The 17,308-nt window shown below is 44.6% G+C and overlaps 1 protein-coding gene across 1 annotated transcript in view; it reads left to right on the top strand.

Annotated features, from left to right (window-relative positions):
* Window positions 1-15,634, top strand: part of LOC144791096 (putative pancreatic secretory proteinase inhibitor) — a 138,718-nt gene extending 123,084 nt beyond the window's left edge. Inside the window, exon 4 of the mRNA XM_078665755.1 lies at window positions 15,478-15,634. Coding sequence (XP_078521881.1) covers window positions 15,478-15,523 — 46 coding nt within the window. The 3' untranslated portion in view covers window positions 15,524-15,634. The remainder of the gene's footprint in view (window positions 1-15,477) is intronic.
* The last annotated feature ends 1,674 nt before the right edge of the window (window positions 15,635-17,308 follow it).

The raw sequence follows: 17,308 nt of genomic DNA, 5'->3' as shown, positions 1-17,308 counted from the left end.
ATGTGTCTCAGCCAGGTCCTAGATGACCCATTCCACCTTAGCCCAATCTACACCACACATAAATAGGGGAGCACTCGTTAATCGCAAGAACACAAAGTATAAAACAATGGCACCCAATTTTGTTTATCTCCAGTCTGAAAAAAAAATTGTATCTATCTTTGTACATTGTTTTTGCAATCAAAGAGTCCAAACTTAATATGACAGGTGCATGTTTTGTTTACTTCTTAGTTTATTCACACAGTCAATACAGATGTTCCAGTAATTATTGATTATAGATGATTTACGTCTTAATTTAATCACATAGTCAGTATGGATGCTCCAGTAATAATTGCTTACGGATGTTTGAGCCAACACGTATTTCATCCACCTATGGACTTTTTCAAGGCTGGGAAAGTCAAGAAGAAAAACACAAATCAATATTAAAAAAAAGTGATGGATGCTTGTGAATTAGTGCATATTTCATCACCCACATGTGCTCGACTGGGATATTTCCAGTTTATCATTGAGCTGCACTTTAGTTTTTCGGAGAAAATGAAAAAAACATTTTCCTTCAAGTTCAAGCTTTCCATCTTCTTGAATGCAATGTTACAAGAACAGGAACATTTCTCAATTAATGAGAGGAGTTTTAGGCACCAGGACTGAGAGCTAGAGTCCTGTTGGACAGAGTGAAGAACGGTCGGCAATAATAAAACAGGAAATGGATGACGAAACGCCGTATCAGCTAAACCAGGTTCGGAAAGATGTAATCTTGTAACGTTGCATTCAAGAAGATTGATTTTGTGCATTGAATGGCCCCCGAAGAAGGGACACGTTGTCCCGAAATGCATTTGGCTGCACACCCTTGATCTGCACTTCTACAATAAATCATTTGCATTTGAAAAACCATGGAACATGGATGCACTGTGATAATATGTACAATGTATCATTATTGTAATCATTGGAATCTGTGTTGATTATCACACTGAACTTTTTTCAACAAAGATGAAATTTGTTTGAAACCCATTATAGTATGAGTATTTTTTGAAAAAATTGGTGGTTTTCATTAAAGAAAATTGTTAATATGGGATCTCAAACTTTATAGATATTTAATTTGTAGTGCACACAGTGTTTCAAGCACACATCCCTCTGTGCCATGCCCCCTTCCCAATGCAGCCTGTTGCAGGTCTTACAGCCCTAAGCTAGGGTGTACCATACAACAGCTTAGGGCATAGCTGCAAGAGCAATATGCCCCTACAGTGTCCATGCTACTCACAGACATTGTGAGTGTAGTCAAGCCATTTTGAGTACATGAGCCACTGATGTCAGTGTTGGATTTACTATTAAAATGCATTCTGAGGGTATCTTAGAGATGCCCCCTGAAAGACAACCAACCTCTAGAGTATAGGCTATCTGGTCCCCGTCAACCAGCCATCACCAGACAGGCTTCCTATCTCATGGAGTGAGATCCTTTGTGCTCCTGAAGGTAAGAAACAAAGCCTGCTCTGGATGGAGGGGCTTCACACCTCCCCCTGGCAAGAACAGCAACACTTAATGGTGAGCCTCAAAGGCTCTCACCTTGTGATGTGCTGATCAGGGCAGCTTTAACTAGTAAAGATTCCCGCCCCCTGTCTAGACCCCTTTTTTGGCAGTCGGACCAGCTGGAAAATTAGTAAGCAGAGTAAGAGTGTCCAGATTAGTCTGGCACACCCCTAGGGTCACCAGGAGTTGAGGTGAACCCCTCTCTTAGATATTCTCCATCTTGAATTGGAGAATTACGCCCAAAAGGAACAGGGATGTACACTCTCCCCAAAGGGAGGGGGCACCCAAAGGACATAGTCACCCTAGGGAACAGTAGCCATTGGCTACTCCCCCGACCATAGGAACGCTTTTAAACTTAGTATTTATGGGCTCCCCTGAACCTTGTTTTCAGATTAGATGGACCAAAAGAAGAAGACGGAATAAGACCATTGCAAAACCAGGAACTGAACCGCTGCAGAAAGAACCCAGTAAGAACACCGCTACCTGTAGACGGTTCGACAACTGGACCTGCTGTCCTTCCGGAAACCCTGCTAGGCCTCCAAGAAATCCTGGATACCTTCCAGCCTCCAAACAATCTCCAAGAACCTCCCTTTGGGCAAGAGGTGCTAATCCCCGGTATCCGCCAGCACAAAGACTGCAGTAGTTAAGGACCGACACTTGGGTCGACGCGACTCACTACTACAAAAGGAACGACAAGGTTGCACCTGTAGAGGACCAACACTTGTGTCAATGTGACTCTGCCCTGCCAGAAGAAAGCACCACAGCTGAATGGCCTCCACTACCTAAAGAGATCCTCTTGACCCAACAACCCAAGCTGACCACAGCTCTGTTCCTGAGAGCCTGCACACTCCTCCAAGTGGCCCTGTTGGCCTCCACCTGCCCCGCCTGCTCGGCCACAGCCTCTCCGAGATGGCCCAACCTCAGCTGAACTCTTCCATCCCCTGTGCATCTCCATCCCTACGAACGCGACTGCTGGGCTGGTGGTGGCTCCCTTTGATCAATAGTGACTCGCTGCCGACGACCGTGACGGTCCTGGCATTGTCGACCTACTGAGTCCCATTCTCCCCCATTGTTCTCCTCTGACCCCGAGAGCAGAAACCCATTGTCGGTATTGACACCGAACTCTGCACCCAGCCGCCCTAGTCCCACTAGTGGTGCAGTGTCAAGGTCAACCTGACCCTTGGTCAGGGTTGCACTAACCCTCAAAGACTGGCAACAAAAGTTGTGTACGCATAACACCGTTTTCCTTCTTTCGGATTGCATTCTATTGATTATCTAAAACTGTATATTTTGTACCAGTACTAAATGTTACTGTTTCGAATTGACAATACCAAAGCACTTCCAAGACCATACATTTTCCTACTGCCTTTTTGAAAGTATTACCTGCCTGTAACTGAGTTCAACTTGGTTCCTAAAATAAAAGTAACTAAAGTAATATGTTTACAAAACATTGGTCTGGAGTTAGTCATTGAGTGTGTGTTCCTGTGTTTTATGGGTGTGTACGACAAATGCATTCATACTACCCACTGATAAGCCTAACTGCTCAGCCCAGCTGCCACTAAATTGAGAGTAAGGTGTTATCTACTTTAACCTCTGCTATGCCTTTGGGGACTCACTGGACTATGTAGTGTCACTATACCTCTATTTAGTATAGTATATACAGAGCTGGCGTCCTACAGAGACCATCACCAAATACGAATGCAATTTAAAAATTGGAAGGGGTGTAAAACAAAGAAGAGTATCCTTTGCATCAAAGAATCCGCATGGCCGAATACAAGAAAACTCTCATAGAAAGGTGGTAGATGTGAAAATTTAGTTGAACGGCTACTTTTTCAACCTTCACCAATGAAACTTCACCATGTGGACTAGACAAATGTTGAGAAACAGTCCAACAAGGAAAAGAAAGAAATGCTGCCAGAGAAAACAAGGATGGAAGAACTCAGGAATTACCTTTAAAAGGCATTTTTTACCCAAAAATACAGTGATAAAAACGGCAAAGCAGATAATTCCTTTATATGAAAATGAGAATTTGCCTAGCTTTAGTGCTGGTAAGTTCCAATTCTATTAAGGACTCGGAGGCGAGGATTATGCCTTACTTTCTTCACTTTATTTCTCACAGCAGCAAAAAAAACATGTAAAACTACTTTTCCCATGAACACTCGGGAAAAAAACAGGAAACTAAATCATAAGTCCTTCGTTAGTCTCTACACTCCAGCAGCATCCATCATGCATTGCAGCTGCTTCCTCTTCCTCTTTCTTTGCGCGAAGCCCATGTTCCGGCAATCTCACGCATCCTGTTTTGGACCATCATTCCCTGAAAGAAACCTCACAATCAGACTCTGATGTCTTGAATATAACAAGGTACGTAGCATCAAATGCATACAGAACAATAGCATTGCCAACATCATGAATTCCGTAAACAGGTTACTTACATTCTGTACGGGGAGGGTCCACTTCAAGGAAGTCCTTGGGGGGGATAATCCTCGCCTCCGAGTCCTTAATAGAATTGGAACTTACCAGCACTAAAGCTAGGCAAATTTTCATTCTATGGCAGGACCGGAGGCTTCAGATTATGCCAGTTCAAAGCTTATCGATGACGACTAGCCAAGCCACTTCTGGTACTGGCTTAAAGTAGAAACTCTTGAACGTGGAGTCCGTGGACCAATCCGCGGCCCTCATCAGGTCCTCCAACCGAGCCCCTAGGGCAAAAGCCTTCGAGGCCATAGCTCCCCGTGCTGAGTGAGCACCAAATGTCTTCGTATCAATCCCCGCCTCCTGCATCACCCAACGCACCCATCTGGCGATTGTTGGGGAAGAAACAGCCTTGTACGGTTTCCGTAGGGCAATAAAAAGTTGTCTCTCACCCGGAGGGCGAGTGTCATCAGTCATATCCTCATATGCACGGAGGCACTGCACTACACACAGCTTGGGGGATTCCGGGAAGGCCGGATATGAAATAACCCTCGTAAGGGTCTTAGTTCTCCTGCTCACTGTACAGGACACCCCTTCCGGGGAAAACACCCGGGCTGTAACGTCGAGCGCTCGTACGTCTGAGACCCGTCTGCAGGAAACCAAACATAATAGCATCGCTAACTTAGCCGTAAGCTCTTTGCGAGACAAAAACCTGTTCGGCTGCCAAGAAAGAAACATATTCAGAACCCTGTTTACGTCCCACAGGACTGAATACCGCGGCTCGGGCGGCAGCGAGAGGCGAATCCCCCTCAACAGTCTGCAAACCAAAGGGTGCTCCCCGATCGGGGAACCCTGCACCAGGTCGTGCCCCGCCGATATGGCTGAGCGGAAAGTATTGATAGACCTATAGGCTAAACCCTCTTCTGCCAAGGAGGCCAGGAAGTTGAGGACATGGACTACATCCGTCCCCACGGGATTGAAACTCCGTCGCACGCACCAACGACGCTATCTATGCCACGCTGAACGGTATCTCCTGGTGGTGCTGTCCGCCCAGGCCTTAGAGAGCAGATCCTCTGCCTTTCCCGAAAGGCCTGGGAGAGACCAGCGACGCCGGAGATCCTCCATGCCATCAGTCTCAACGAGCCCTCCTGAACCAACCGGTGGGGATTCCCGTCCGGATTCAGGAGAATGTGAGGAGAGTGGGGGAGTAGGATTGGAAAATCCCAGGAAAGTTCCAGAAACTTGAGACCTCCACCATGGGGTGATCATCACCACCTGCGCTGACTGACGGCGGAGCAACGCTGACACTCGCGTTATCATTGAGAATGGTGGGAATGCATAACCCTGCTCGCCCGACCAGTTTTGGAGGATCACATCTGTCGCCTCCGCCGATGGGTCCGGGCGCCAACTGAAATACCTCCGTAACTGGTGGTCCAGCCGCGAGGCGAACAGGTCCACCGAAAACGGACCAGCTTCCATACGCTGGCATCTAGGAGGTGCCGGGAGTGCCTGTCGGCCACCTTGTTCTGACGGCCGGGCAAATACTCCGCCGTAACCGAGACGTCATGGTCTAGGCAGAAGTGCCAAAAGTCCCGCGCGAGATCCGCCAACATCTTGGATCTGGTGCCACCCAGATGGTTGATATAGCGGACAGCGGACACGTTGTCCATCCGCAGAAGGACACACGATTGGACCCAATCCTTGGTCCAACACTGGACCGCGAAGGAACCTGCCAGCAACTCCAAACAGTTGATATGTAATGACTGCTCGATGGCAGACCAAGCGCCGCCCGTGGAGAAATCTCCACACCTGGCTCCCCAACCCGAACGACTGGTGTCCGACTCTATCACTATGTCTGGGGCGGAGCCAAATATCGCACGACCATTCCAGGCCTCCATGTGCGTCAGCCACCATCGCATTTCGTCCCTCACGTCTTCCGACAGCGGAATCAGCTGAGAGTACGTCAGACCTTTCCTGAGATGATACGCTTTCAACCGCTGCATGGCTCGGTAGTGAAGCGGGCCCAGGAAGATGGCCTGAATCGAAGACGACAACAGGCCCACTATCCTCGCTAGATGACGCAATGATATCAGGGACTTCGCCAGGGTCTGGCGCAACTCGTGTCGAATTTTCGACATTTTCCGGGCGGGAAGACTCAAGGAGGCTGAAACCGAGTCGATGCTGAACCCGAGAAAGGTTGCGCACTGAGTTGGGACTAGGAGAGACTTTTCTCATTGATAACAAACCCTAGACCCTGCAGTAGGTTCACCACGAACTGCAGCTGGGACGCTAAGCGCATCGGACACTGGTCCATGAAGAGCATATCGTCCAAGTACACTATCATTCGGACACCGCGCGCCCGCAAGGTCTCCACCGCTGGGCGTAGCACCTTTGTGAAACACCACGGCGCTGAGGAGAGCCCGAAGGGCAGGGTGGTGAACTCATAGACCTGCCCGTCCCACCTGAACTGCAGGAACCGACGGTGCGGAGGGGAAATCGGGACCGCCAGATAGGCGTCTTTTAAGTCGAGCCTGGCCATCCAGTCAGACGGTCGCAGTACATCCCTCAGGAGGTGGATTCCCTCCATTTTGAAATGGCGGTAAACTAGCCACTCGTTGAACTCCTTCAGATTAATAACCGAACGGCGGCCTCCATCGACCTTGTCGACCAAAAAGATGTTGCTGAGGAAGCCGTCCGGATGCTCGCACGCGCAGCAAATCGCCCCTTTGTGAAGGAGGGCGGAAACCTTGTCGCGCACCAATTCTGCATCGCGCTGAGAGAACGTAATGGGACGAGGACGCTGGGACTGCCGTGGACGGCCATGGAACTCCAGCTGGAAGCCCTGAACCATCTGTAGTACCCAGGCGTCCTTGGTAAGGGAGAGCCATGCTGGGAAAAACTGCGCCAGGCGCACCCCTACCCGCAAACTCGCAGAGGGTAGCACACTCACCTCGTCCACCATGTTGCCGACCTCGGTAGACCCCACGTCTTCGGAACTTCTGACCTCTCGTGGGGTAAAAATTATTGAAGCGGGAGCTGTGTTCCTGACCATGCCCGCGTCCAGAGCCTTGTCCTCTGTCGGAGGGGTTGCCTCGACCGAACGAGCAGCCCCTGCCTCGCCCGGCCCCTTCAAAAACCCGAGGGGCAAAAACTTTCTTAATATTGGACTGGGCCTGATCCAGTGACGTAAACGTGGCCACAAATTTACCGAGCTCCCTAATAAAAGGATCTCCGAATAAACCGCCCTGCGCCACCGCCCAAGCCTCCGAAGAGGCGAGGTCACCCAATTTAGGGTCAATTTTAATTAGCAGTGACCTCCTCCTCTCCGTAGAGAGGGCACAGTTGGCATTGCCTAGGAAAATAATGGCGCGCTGCGCCCAATTAGATAAGACTTCTGGAGAAATTAGGTCCCCCGACACCTTGGCCTCCTCTGCCATGTCGAGGATTTTGGTCATGGGGCCTACAGCGTCCAGAAGTTTGTCCTGGCAAGTACGCCAGGACCGATCTATACCCTTCCGGGGATCTTTAACAAACTTAGCGAGGAAAGTGGCCATTTTAGGGTCAATGTCCGGGGTCATTGCCACTTTCCCTTCCAGGGAAGGGCGGGGGCACTCCGCCCTAAGGCGGCTACGGGCATCCTTGTCCACCGGTTTTCGGAGACGGTTCGCCATATAGAGGGCCACCTTATCCCCCGGGACCCATTCTGAGGACCGTGGGTGGACAATATTGCCCGGGTCCAACATGTCCGAAGGACCCGCGGAGGTGGACGGCTGGGAAGGGAGCCACGACCTAGAAGAGCAGGCCTCTTCCTCCGAGTCCGGAGAATCGTCATCCTGCTGTGGCTCCGGGGACATAGTGCGGGGAGTAGGAGGTGGGGCACCCACAGGTGGGGTGGGAGCGGGTAGAGGATCCTCAAGCGCCTTAAAGGCCACCGGATCAATCCCCTCAGTACAAGGTTTCTTAGGTGGGGGAACCGCTGATGGGGAAGGATCCAATGCCGGGGCAGGCGCTGGAATGAGGGCTGCAATTTTTGCGTACACCTCCTCCAAACGCGCCGTCAGGCGTTGCTCCAGGGGTACTATCGACTGATCCACCCGCTTGTAGATGGAGTCATCAACCGCCTGGTAGAAGTCATCATCCCAGGAGGTATAATTTAGAGGGTCTTCCTCCGTGTACTGGCCTGACTCCCCCTGCATACTGAGGTACAGATAAGGGAGGTACAGCACAGCTACTTGCAAAACCCCTGAGGGCACACTGTGGGACTGGGGCAACACAGAGGATATGGTGGCACAGAGGCACGAATTTCGGGACTAGCCCAGGGAACGCAACAGCCCTCTATGTACTAGGGCACCTCCCGGTCAAGCGTCCCCTTGCGCTACACACCAGCGCTAATTACGACCCTTTCAGGGTGTTCATCACAGAATACAACCCACTCTGGGCGTCACACAATTGGGGGAAACCTAATTTACGACCCCGCAGGGTGTCAGCACCGGTGGCCAGGGACAGTGCCAAAACTGTGTAAAACGCGGTAAAAAACACGTTTAAAACGCGAATTCCAGCGCGCCTACATACAATCAGAGAGAACACTGCCCCCTAGTGGCGCCTGAGGCACACCGCACTCCGCTGGGCCAACAAATAGCGCTAGGATCGCAAAAGGCGTCCCGCGATGATCAGGGGACCTGTAGTGGTCGAAAAAACACCAGCGCTAAACAGCAAAGTCAAACGCTACCCACATAAAACCCCAAAAGCCAGGAGAGAGTGAAAAAAGCACTTAACTTGCTGCTGAGCAGCGAAGAAAGAGGAAGAGGAAGCAGCTGCAATGCATGATGGATGCTGCCGGAGTGTAGAGACTAACGAAGGACTTATGATTTAGTTTCCTGTTTTTTTCCCGAGTGTTCATAGGAAAAGTAGTTTTACATGTTTTTCTTGCTGCTGTGAGAAATAAAGTGAAGAAAGTAAGGCATAATCTGAAACCTCCGGTCCTGCCATAGAATTCCCTGTTGTATTTAAATGAAAAAGTCCATGAGATATAAATGAGAAGTAAAATTGGAATCAGACAGCCCTCAAGTCTGACGAACATAGACCGAGACCAAGGTTAACTCAAATTAAAAAAATTCAGCAGCCTAACTACCAACCTTATGCTATTACTCTTTTCAAAGATTCATGTAAACAGGAACGTAAAGCATCATAAAAATCTTCGTTGCATATCGTTCAGAAAGAGGGTAAGTGATCCCTTTTGACTGGTTGACCCAATGTCTGTGAGACATTTTTGTGGGGGGGGGGGATATATTTTTAGCTCCTTAATAAGAAAGTGCAATGTCACAGCACCAAAAGGGACAACATTAGTATGAGTAGCACACAACTAAAAATACTTACCCCAATATATGCAAGATCTATCCCACCAGTGATAAGGGGATCATGCCCGAAAGTTTCAAAGTGTCCAGATATTCCACAGCCACTCTGTAAGGATACCAGGATACTAGACAGTTGGTTCTTGGCTCAGAGTCATGACTCCAGCGATGTCAGCCATGGATTGTTGGAGAGCATGGAGCAGACAGTAGGTGTCCGTTAGGGACTATAAGTCATCCCTGATGGGACTTAGACACCCACGTATGGCATCTAGTTTGGCTGCCATGAGGTTAAACCCCACCCGCAGCTGATCAGCTATCTTCTCCTGGCACCCTAACACACAGCGTTGGAATGCCATGTGTTGTTGTTGGGGCTCAAGGGAGACAGCTGTGGTGGTGGTGGGTGCTTCCTGCTGTGTGGTCTGTGCAGGGGGTGCGTTCTCCTCGATGCAGCTCGTCTGTCCTGCTTCTGGAGGTGGGGTGCCGGAGCTGTCCATGAGCTGTTAGAGGGAGTCGGTGTCAATGTTGGGGAGGTCCTCTTCATCATCAGTGCTGAGTTGTTGGGTCTGCTCTGCAGGAGGTGTTGATTCTCCCTCTGCAATGTGAATGGTAGATGCAGATTTACATTGGGTTCACATGTATGTTCATGCATTGTACAAGTTTACTAACAGACTGCATGATAATGTACATTGTGACTGTTTGTGAGGAGATGCCTATTTGATGCAGTACAGTTAACATCTCTGCACCATCACGGACGTGAGGTTGTATTTGTACATTGTCATCTCACAGTTTTCTGCTATGCCAAATTGCGAATGGACATTTTCTACATACAAGCGGCAGCAGTTGTGTCCTCTGTTCTGTTGGGAAAGTGTTGCACTTTGTACCACATTGTTGTCAATGTTGAGGTGCTCTGATTCTTATGTGTGTGTGCTGCATTGTGGGTGAGTTGCACCTTCAGCTCTGATATGGCTGGCCCTTATCCCTTTCAGGCGGTGTGCCTTTCAACTCTGTGCTTATACATTGCTGAGATGCTGCAGACTTGGGTATATTGGGCTCTTGGTCAGAGTTGTGACTCTTAGGCATGGTTTGCCCGCAGATGTGCTATACTTAATTGTGAATGTGTGCCATTGTGCCCATCTAACCCCATCCCCCCGAGTCCCAGGTCGTTACTCACCCTGTTACTGTTGGCTCAGGTCTTGTTGTGCAGTATCCGATCCCCCAACTCATGCCACCATCTCCCCGATGATGACTCGGGACACCATTTCCTCCATCTCATCCAGCTCCTGGTGTGTGTCGCTGGACTCCCACCTCCAGTCTGCAATGCTGCTTTCAGGTTGGTTGTGAGTTTCAGCTTGGTTTGGCGCTTCACATCAGTCCAGTGCTTCTGGCAGTCGTCCACTTCCCTTCTCTTCACTCCGACTGCATTCACCTTGGCCAAGATGTACTGCCATATTGTATTTTTAGTTGCCAATGACACAGTGGAGGTGATGAACAGTTGGTGATGGTGTTCTATCACCTCCTTAGTGAGGATCTGGTTTTTCTGCGGACTGAAACGCTGGTTCCTCTTCTTCTTCTCCTTTCCCTTCCCTGACCCCGAGGTCCCAGGCGAGTTCTCCGTGGGGCTTGTGGGGTTCTGGTTGTCCTCTGTACTTGCTCCGGCTGCCTCCATGGTGCTTCACAGTTGTTTGTATTTTGTTTTTGTATTTTGTTGCAGCTTTTATAGTGATTTTTACTGCCTGACATGTGGGTCTTGCAGGCCTGGCGCTGCTTATTGCTGAATTTTGAATCGCAGTTGGGCCCATCGACACATTTTTCACGTTCGGGTTTAGATTTTTATCGCCGTCCCGGTAATTTTATCGCAGACATTTGACGCTTTATCGGGAAACTATTGCATGTTACTGTTGTGTTGTGAATATGATGTGAACACTGAGTTATTTTCCCACGATAGACGCAATATGAAAAATTGTGTTAACCTATTTTGTCGATGATTATCGCGGATCACTGAAATAATATCGAGGGACAGAATATCGACCAACAAAAATATCGTTGACAAAATATCGAGAGACAAAATATCGAGTTTCTATCTACAAACAGGTAAGTACAAAAATATCGAGTTAAAAATATCGTTTACAAAAATATAGTTGTAAAAAATATCGACTTTAATAAAAACAATGTTTAATTACATTAATATAAAAAATTAATTACTAAAATATACTTAACAATACTTAAAATAACTTTTAATAATTAAATAATTAATGAAAGTAAAAAAATAATATTTTTTTAATCATATTTCTTAAAACATATATATATATAGTAACAAAATTTAATTAAATAATAGCCAATATTATTAACGTACAAATACAAAAGAGTAAAAATTACTATTCCCACTCCAGTGGGTGCAACAGTAGGGAAAGCGTTGGATAGCGTAGGGGTTAAAATTACTATTCCCACTCCAAGGAGTGCAACAGTGGATATATGACGTTACAACGCAACTTTTACAACGCACTACCATTACAACGTAAGTATTGGTAAGTATATAATAATTTTTATAATTTAAATTATTTAAAATTAATTTAATATAATTTAATTTAATTTAATTTCATTAAATTAAATTAATGTTAATTTAATTTTACTTTATTTTTACACTGTACCCCTGTACCCCAAAAACCCCAAACTGACCCTGAACCCTAAAAAAACCCTTTACCCAAAACCCCAAAACTGACCCTGAACCCTAAAAATACCCCTTTACCCAAAAACTAAAAACTGACCCTGAACCCTAAAAATACCCCTTTACCCAAAAACCCAAAACTGACCCTGAACCCTAAAAATACCCCTTAACCCAAAAACTAAAAACTGACCCTGAACCCTAAAAATACCCCTTTACCCAAAAACTAAAAACTGACCCTGAACCCTAAAAATACCCCTTTACCCAAAAACTAAAAACTGACCCTGAACCCTAAAAATACCCCTTTACCCAAAAACTAAAAACTGACCCTGAACCCTAAAAATACCCCTTTACCAAAAAACTAAAAACTGACCCTGAACCCTAAAAATACCCCTTTACCCAAAAACTAAAAACTGACCCTGAACCCTAAAAATACCTCTTTACCCAAAAACTAAAAACTGACCCTGAACCCAAAAAATACCCCTTTACCCAAAAACTAAAAACTGAACCCTGAACCCTAAAAATACCCCTTTACCCAAAAACCAAAAACTGACCCTGAACCCTAAAAATACCCCTTTAATTTAACATAATTAGCAATTAATCAATTAAATTAAATTAATTACCAATTACATTTTAAATAATTAACAAATATTATTTAATTACCAATTAATTAAATATTACTACCAATTAATACATTTACATATTTAATTAATTATAATTAAATTACTTCCCACCCTATTCCCCTATAAACCCACAACCCGCTACAGGAAATACATTATTTTAATTTACATAATTAGCAATTAATCAATTAAATTAAATTAATTACCAATTACATTTTACATAATTAACAAATATTATTTAATTACCAATTAATTAATTATTACTACCAATTAATAAATTTACATATTTAATTAATTATAAATAAATTACTTCCCACCCTATTCCCCTATAAACCCACAACCTGCTACAGAATAAAATTACACAATAATTAAAAAAAATCATTAATTAAAAATAATTATAACATAAAATGACACTTTTCACACATATTATAACATAAAAACACTATAAATAATTAAATATTATTTAAAAAACGATATTTTTTACTATCTAGATTATATACTTGGATATTTTCACTTTCTATATTATTTACAGTCGATATTACTTCACTTACCTTAAAAACGATATTTTGACTGTCGATATTCTGTCCTGTCGATATTTTGTCCAAACGATATTTAAAACTCGATATTCTGTCAAAACGATATTTTGGAGTCGATATTATGTCTGTGCACCGATTATCGCTCGTTCTTTAGAATATCCCCCACTGGGTACTGACTGCAGACCCTGGGGTTGTTCTCCTGTGCCCAGGAGCATACTTTTACTCCAGCACAATCTTCATGTATATATTGTTAGCACTGCAACAAACATGATGAATGAAGCAATGCTTGAATTAATGTGAGCCACCGGCGATGGCATAGGTCCTCATTCCATTCCATTGTACCCCTGATGCCTCCCTAGACAGAAAACTGACATCTGCAACTCAGTCTTGGTCCTTCTCAACAGCCTAGCTCAAAGTGCTATGACAGGTTCCCATCAGACAGTTAAACAAGCATCCCTGGGCATATTCTTGTCTTCTTTGGCTGAGTCAGTGAGTCCTGTGGCACAGTATCCGCGTCAGGGCTTACCTGCTCACAATGGTTTACCTCTGTTCGCCGGATGAATTTTCTGATCTGTTTGCGAAATATGGAGATACATTTCTTTGGTTTTTCAGCAATTATAGGACAAAGATATAGTTGCAAAATTTGAGTTTGATTTTCATCCTTATTGTGAGTTCAGGTGAATTACATTTAAGGACATTTTCTGAGCAATAGACACAAAAGCACCTATTTGAATTCTGATTAGTGTAAAATGCAAGAAGTATATCGTTTTCCTTGTCCTACATTTGTCTACCTTTACATTTATTTTCTATGTTTCTAACTAGGAACATGTAGGGCCTAATAAACCAGTGACCGGATACCTGTTACAAAATTGTGGTTTATTTTCCGTTACTTGCATTCAGAATACTAAATAACTGACCATTTCTAGAAAAACACACTTTCAGACAGAATCAACAACATTCACAAACTATGACTATTAAAGCCATCATCCATTTATGGAAAAAAGATGCATAAATAAAATATCCACTATCAAAAGGGGAAAAAAGAATTATTGACTGACCAAGGGAAGACTCCTAAGAACATAGTTAACAATGTACGTCCTCTTTTAATTTTTCTTTTTACTTTCTGATGTGTAGCCTTGCCCTGACTGGTAGTCAACACTCTAACACACTTCGTCAGTCTTGTGGGTTGGCAAAGAGAATTATCGTATCCGAGTCTGGGAAGGTCTGACATGTTGAACACCTGAGAGCTTAAGTATGTTAAATTATAGTGTGAGATGATATTTCGGAAATGCCTGCTTCATGTAGTAATCATTTGTTTTGAATTAGGTAGGGCCTCATGTCTCATTGGGCAGATTGTAAATTGTGAGTGCAAATTACAAACTAACATGTTGCAGGGTGACTAATGTCCTACACTGTCGCTTTGCAAGATGTATATTTGCAGAGTCATCAAACCTAGTGCGTCAAGAATATCAACAAGGCAGGGCGCATTTTGTGACCCTATATTAATTGATGTAAGTGAAAATATAGAGGCCTTTGAGAAATAGTAGACCTTCTCCATGCCTACATTTCCATTCCCATCATGTGATACTTTTTTTTAAAACAGCCCACGTGCATCAAGTTGCTTCAGATGTTAGTAAGACTTTTGGAGAGCAAGAAGTTGGGCTCTCGAGCACTGTCTGTTACCACTCCAGTTTGTGTGTCGGTAACTGATCAGTGGTTGTGACCACATTTGCAGTCACACATTCTAGCTATATGTGATAGTGACTTGCAAATTAGAGGGGCACATCCCTTTCAAGCCACTTGCTATATCCGATTTAGATAGGGTAAAATGCTTCTCCCAATTTAGAAATAGTTTCCAGCTCATAAAGTGGCTATTGCACTTTGTAAAAAGGTACTTTGCCATTACACACCAAGTGAACCTAGCGAATTCCAGTCCCTGCATCCATAAAATACCTTTGCACATCAGACCCCTAATCCATAATACAAAAATGTTAGGCATATCTAATAATATATATGACATATGACATCTTACTATCAGAATATTTAACGGTACTCAATTTAGCAGCCTCGAAAGATGAAACGGTGAGTAAGCCAGGCTGGAACCTTCCGAATGGGAATAAATATCTAGCTCTCCATCCACCCACTTTTCATATCTCTATTTCTCTTCATTCTCCCTACCTCGCCCTCTCCCTGGAACCAACTCTAACCTCATGCTTTAGCTTAGCAGAATACTCCAGGTTGGAAGCCCATATAGTACTAATATATTTTTCCAATTATGCATAAATATGTATTCTAGATTAGACTGATCAATATATGTTATCATTTTTATAAAATGCACCACTTCAAATAATTCATATTTTTTTATGCTTTTTTTCCAGAACAAGAAAATTGGACATTCGTATCAACAAGAATGGATCATGCTGAAGAAGGCCAGTTCCGGAGGGTTATGATTTAAAGAGGAATTTTATCCCAATTCATGGCTCCTTAATAATTGCAATGTGACGTTAAATAAAAATCCTGATTGAAATATTTAAATCCCGTGCTTTGTGGTGCAATTGTCCTTTTTAATGTCTAGCAATCTGATAGTGTGCCTGGCATTGATCCTGATCTGATTTTTTATCCACAATGCTCCCTAAATCTCAAACGTTGCTTAAAAACACACGTTCCTCAAATTTCTGTGATGGAAATTTGCGGAATCTGTAGAGCTCCACAAACTTCTTACCATCCTGTGTACCCACACTCGTCCTCAAACAAACGGTATCCCTGGTGTGTGACTAGGCATAGTGCTGATGGCAGGAACGGATTAAGCCATGGACAATGCAGATCTTCAATAGGACTGTCTAGTTTTCAGGAATGTCTGAGTTTGGTAGGTTTGCCTGGGTGGCAGCTGAGCCCAGAACAAAATTCACATCTATCAACATGGCAAAAAAAGGGTTGCTATTGAGTACCAAAATTCGATCCGGCCATGTAGAGGTTTGGAGCCCTTTCCTGTCACAGATAGTCAGCCCACCAACATAAATAGGGTGCTATTTGTATCTGGAGAGGAGTGGGAATGCGAGGTGGTAGGACATTTTTGGAACCCAGCTTATTTTGGCACTCTCACGAAACTGTGAGGAAAATTTGTGTACTTAGCCAAATGTTGAGTTTTCAAGGGCATCTGGGTAAAACAAACCTTGAAATCCTTGTGGGAGCCACACCTGTCACACCACCCTTGATACATCCAGGTGTCGAGTTATCAGACATGTCTAGGCTTTGAATGTTCCCCTTGTTCGCCTCTGACCATAGGCTGAAAATCTACGGCTCACCACTTCGCAAAAATGGGTTGCTCATTGAGTAGAAACATTTTATTTTTCCATGTTGCATTATGGGGTCTTTCCTGTTGCTGTCACTAGGCCCACCAACACAAGTGTGGCAAAGTTTTTACCAAAAGCCATGCGGGAATGCTGAGTTGTTTGAAATTTGTAGATCCCCAAAGATTACAGACCTTCCCCTCACAGAAATGTTTTTAACCAAAGTTTGAGGTTTGCAAGGGCTTCTGGGTAATATACCTTGTGAGATCCCCACAAATTACACCACCCTAGACTCCCGCAGGTGCCTAGTTATCAGAAATGTCTAATTTTGGAAGGTTTTTCTGGTGACAGCCAGGACCAGGCCCAAAGTCCTCAGCTATCCAAATTGCAAAAGAATTTACGGTTGTGAGTGGAAACATTTTATCTGTACATTTTGCATTTTGGGATCCTCTCATGTTGCAGTCTTTGGGCCCTGCCACCCAGGTAGGGTAGCATTTTTATCGGGGAACACTGGGTAGTAGGAAATGTGCAGATCCTTGCAGTTTCCAGAATCATCTCTCAGAAATGTGGTCTACTTTTCTGAAATATATGACTTTCTGAGAATTCCCATGGTTTTCACATCCGTTTCCACCGCAAACTGAAAGTTTTTTGAAACTACAAAAATTAGGAAACATTGACTACCTCTTAAAAATGCAAAAACTGTGGTAAAAATGTTTTTATTATATAACTTTTCTTGTTCCTGAGAGGTGGGAAGATGGTGATTCTAGAACTGCAACCCTTTTGTTAGTGCTATTTTTAGAAAAATGGACATATGCTTTCTCACAATGCACTTTAATTCACCCCGTCAAGAATTTTTTTTTGGGTATTTTGGCTATGTTCTTACAGGCAGATTCATCAACGAAAAATCGGCTCGCAAAGG

Source organism: Lissotriton helveticus, chromosome 11 (assembly GCF_964261635.1).
Source record: "Lissotriton helveticus chromosome 11, aLisHel1.1, whole genome shotgun sequence".
In the NCBI taxonomy this organism is placed as follows: domain Eukaryota; kingdom Metazoa; phylum Chordata; class Amphibia; order Caudata; family Salamandridae; genus Lissotriton; species Lissotriton helveticus.
The sequence above is the reverse complement of the archived record's forward strand: the minus strand, read 5'-3'. Positions and strand labels throughout refer to the sequence as shown.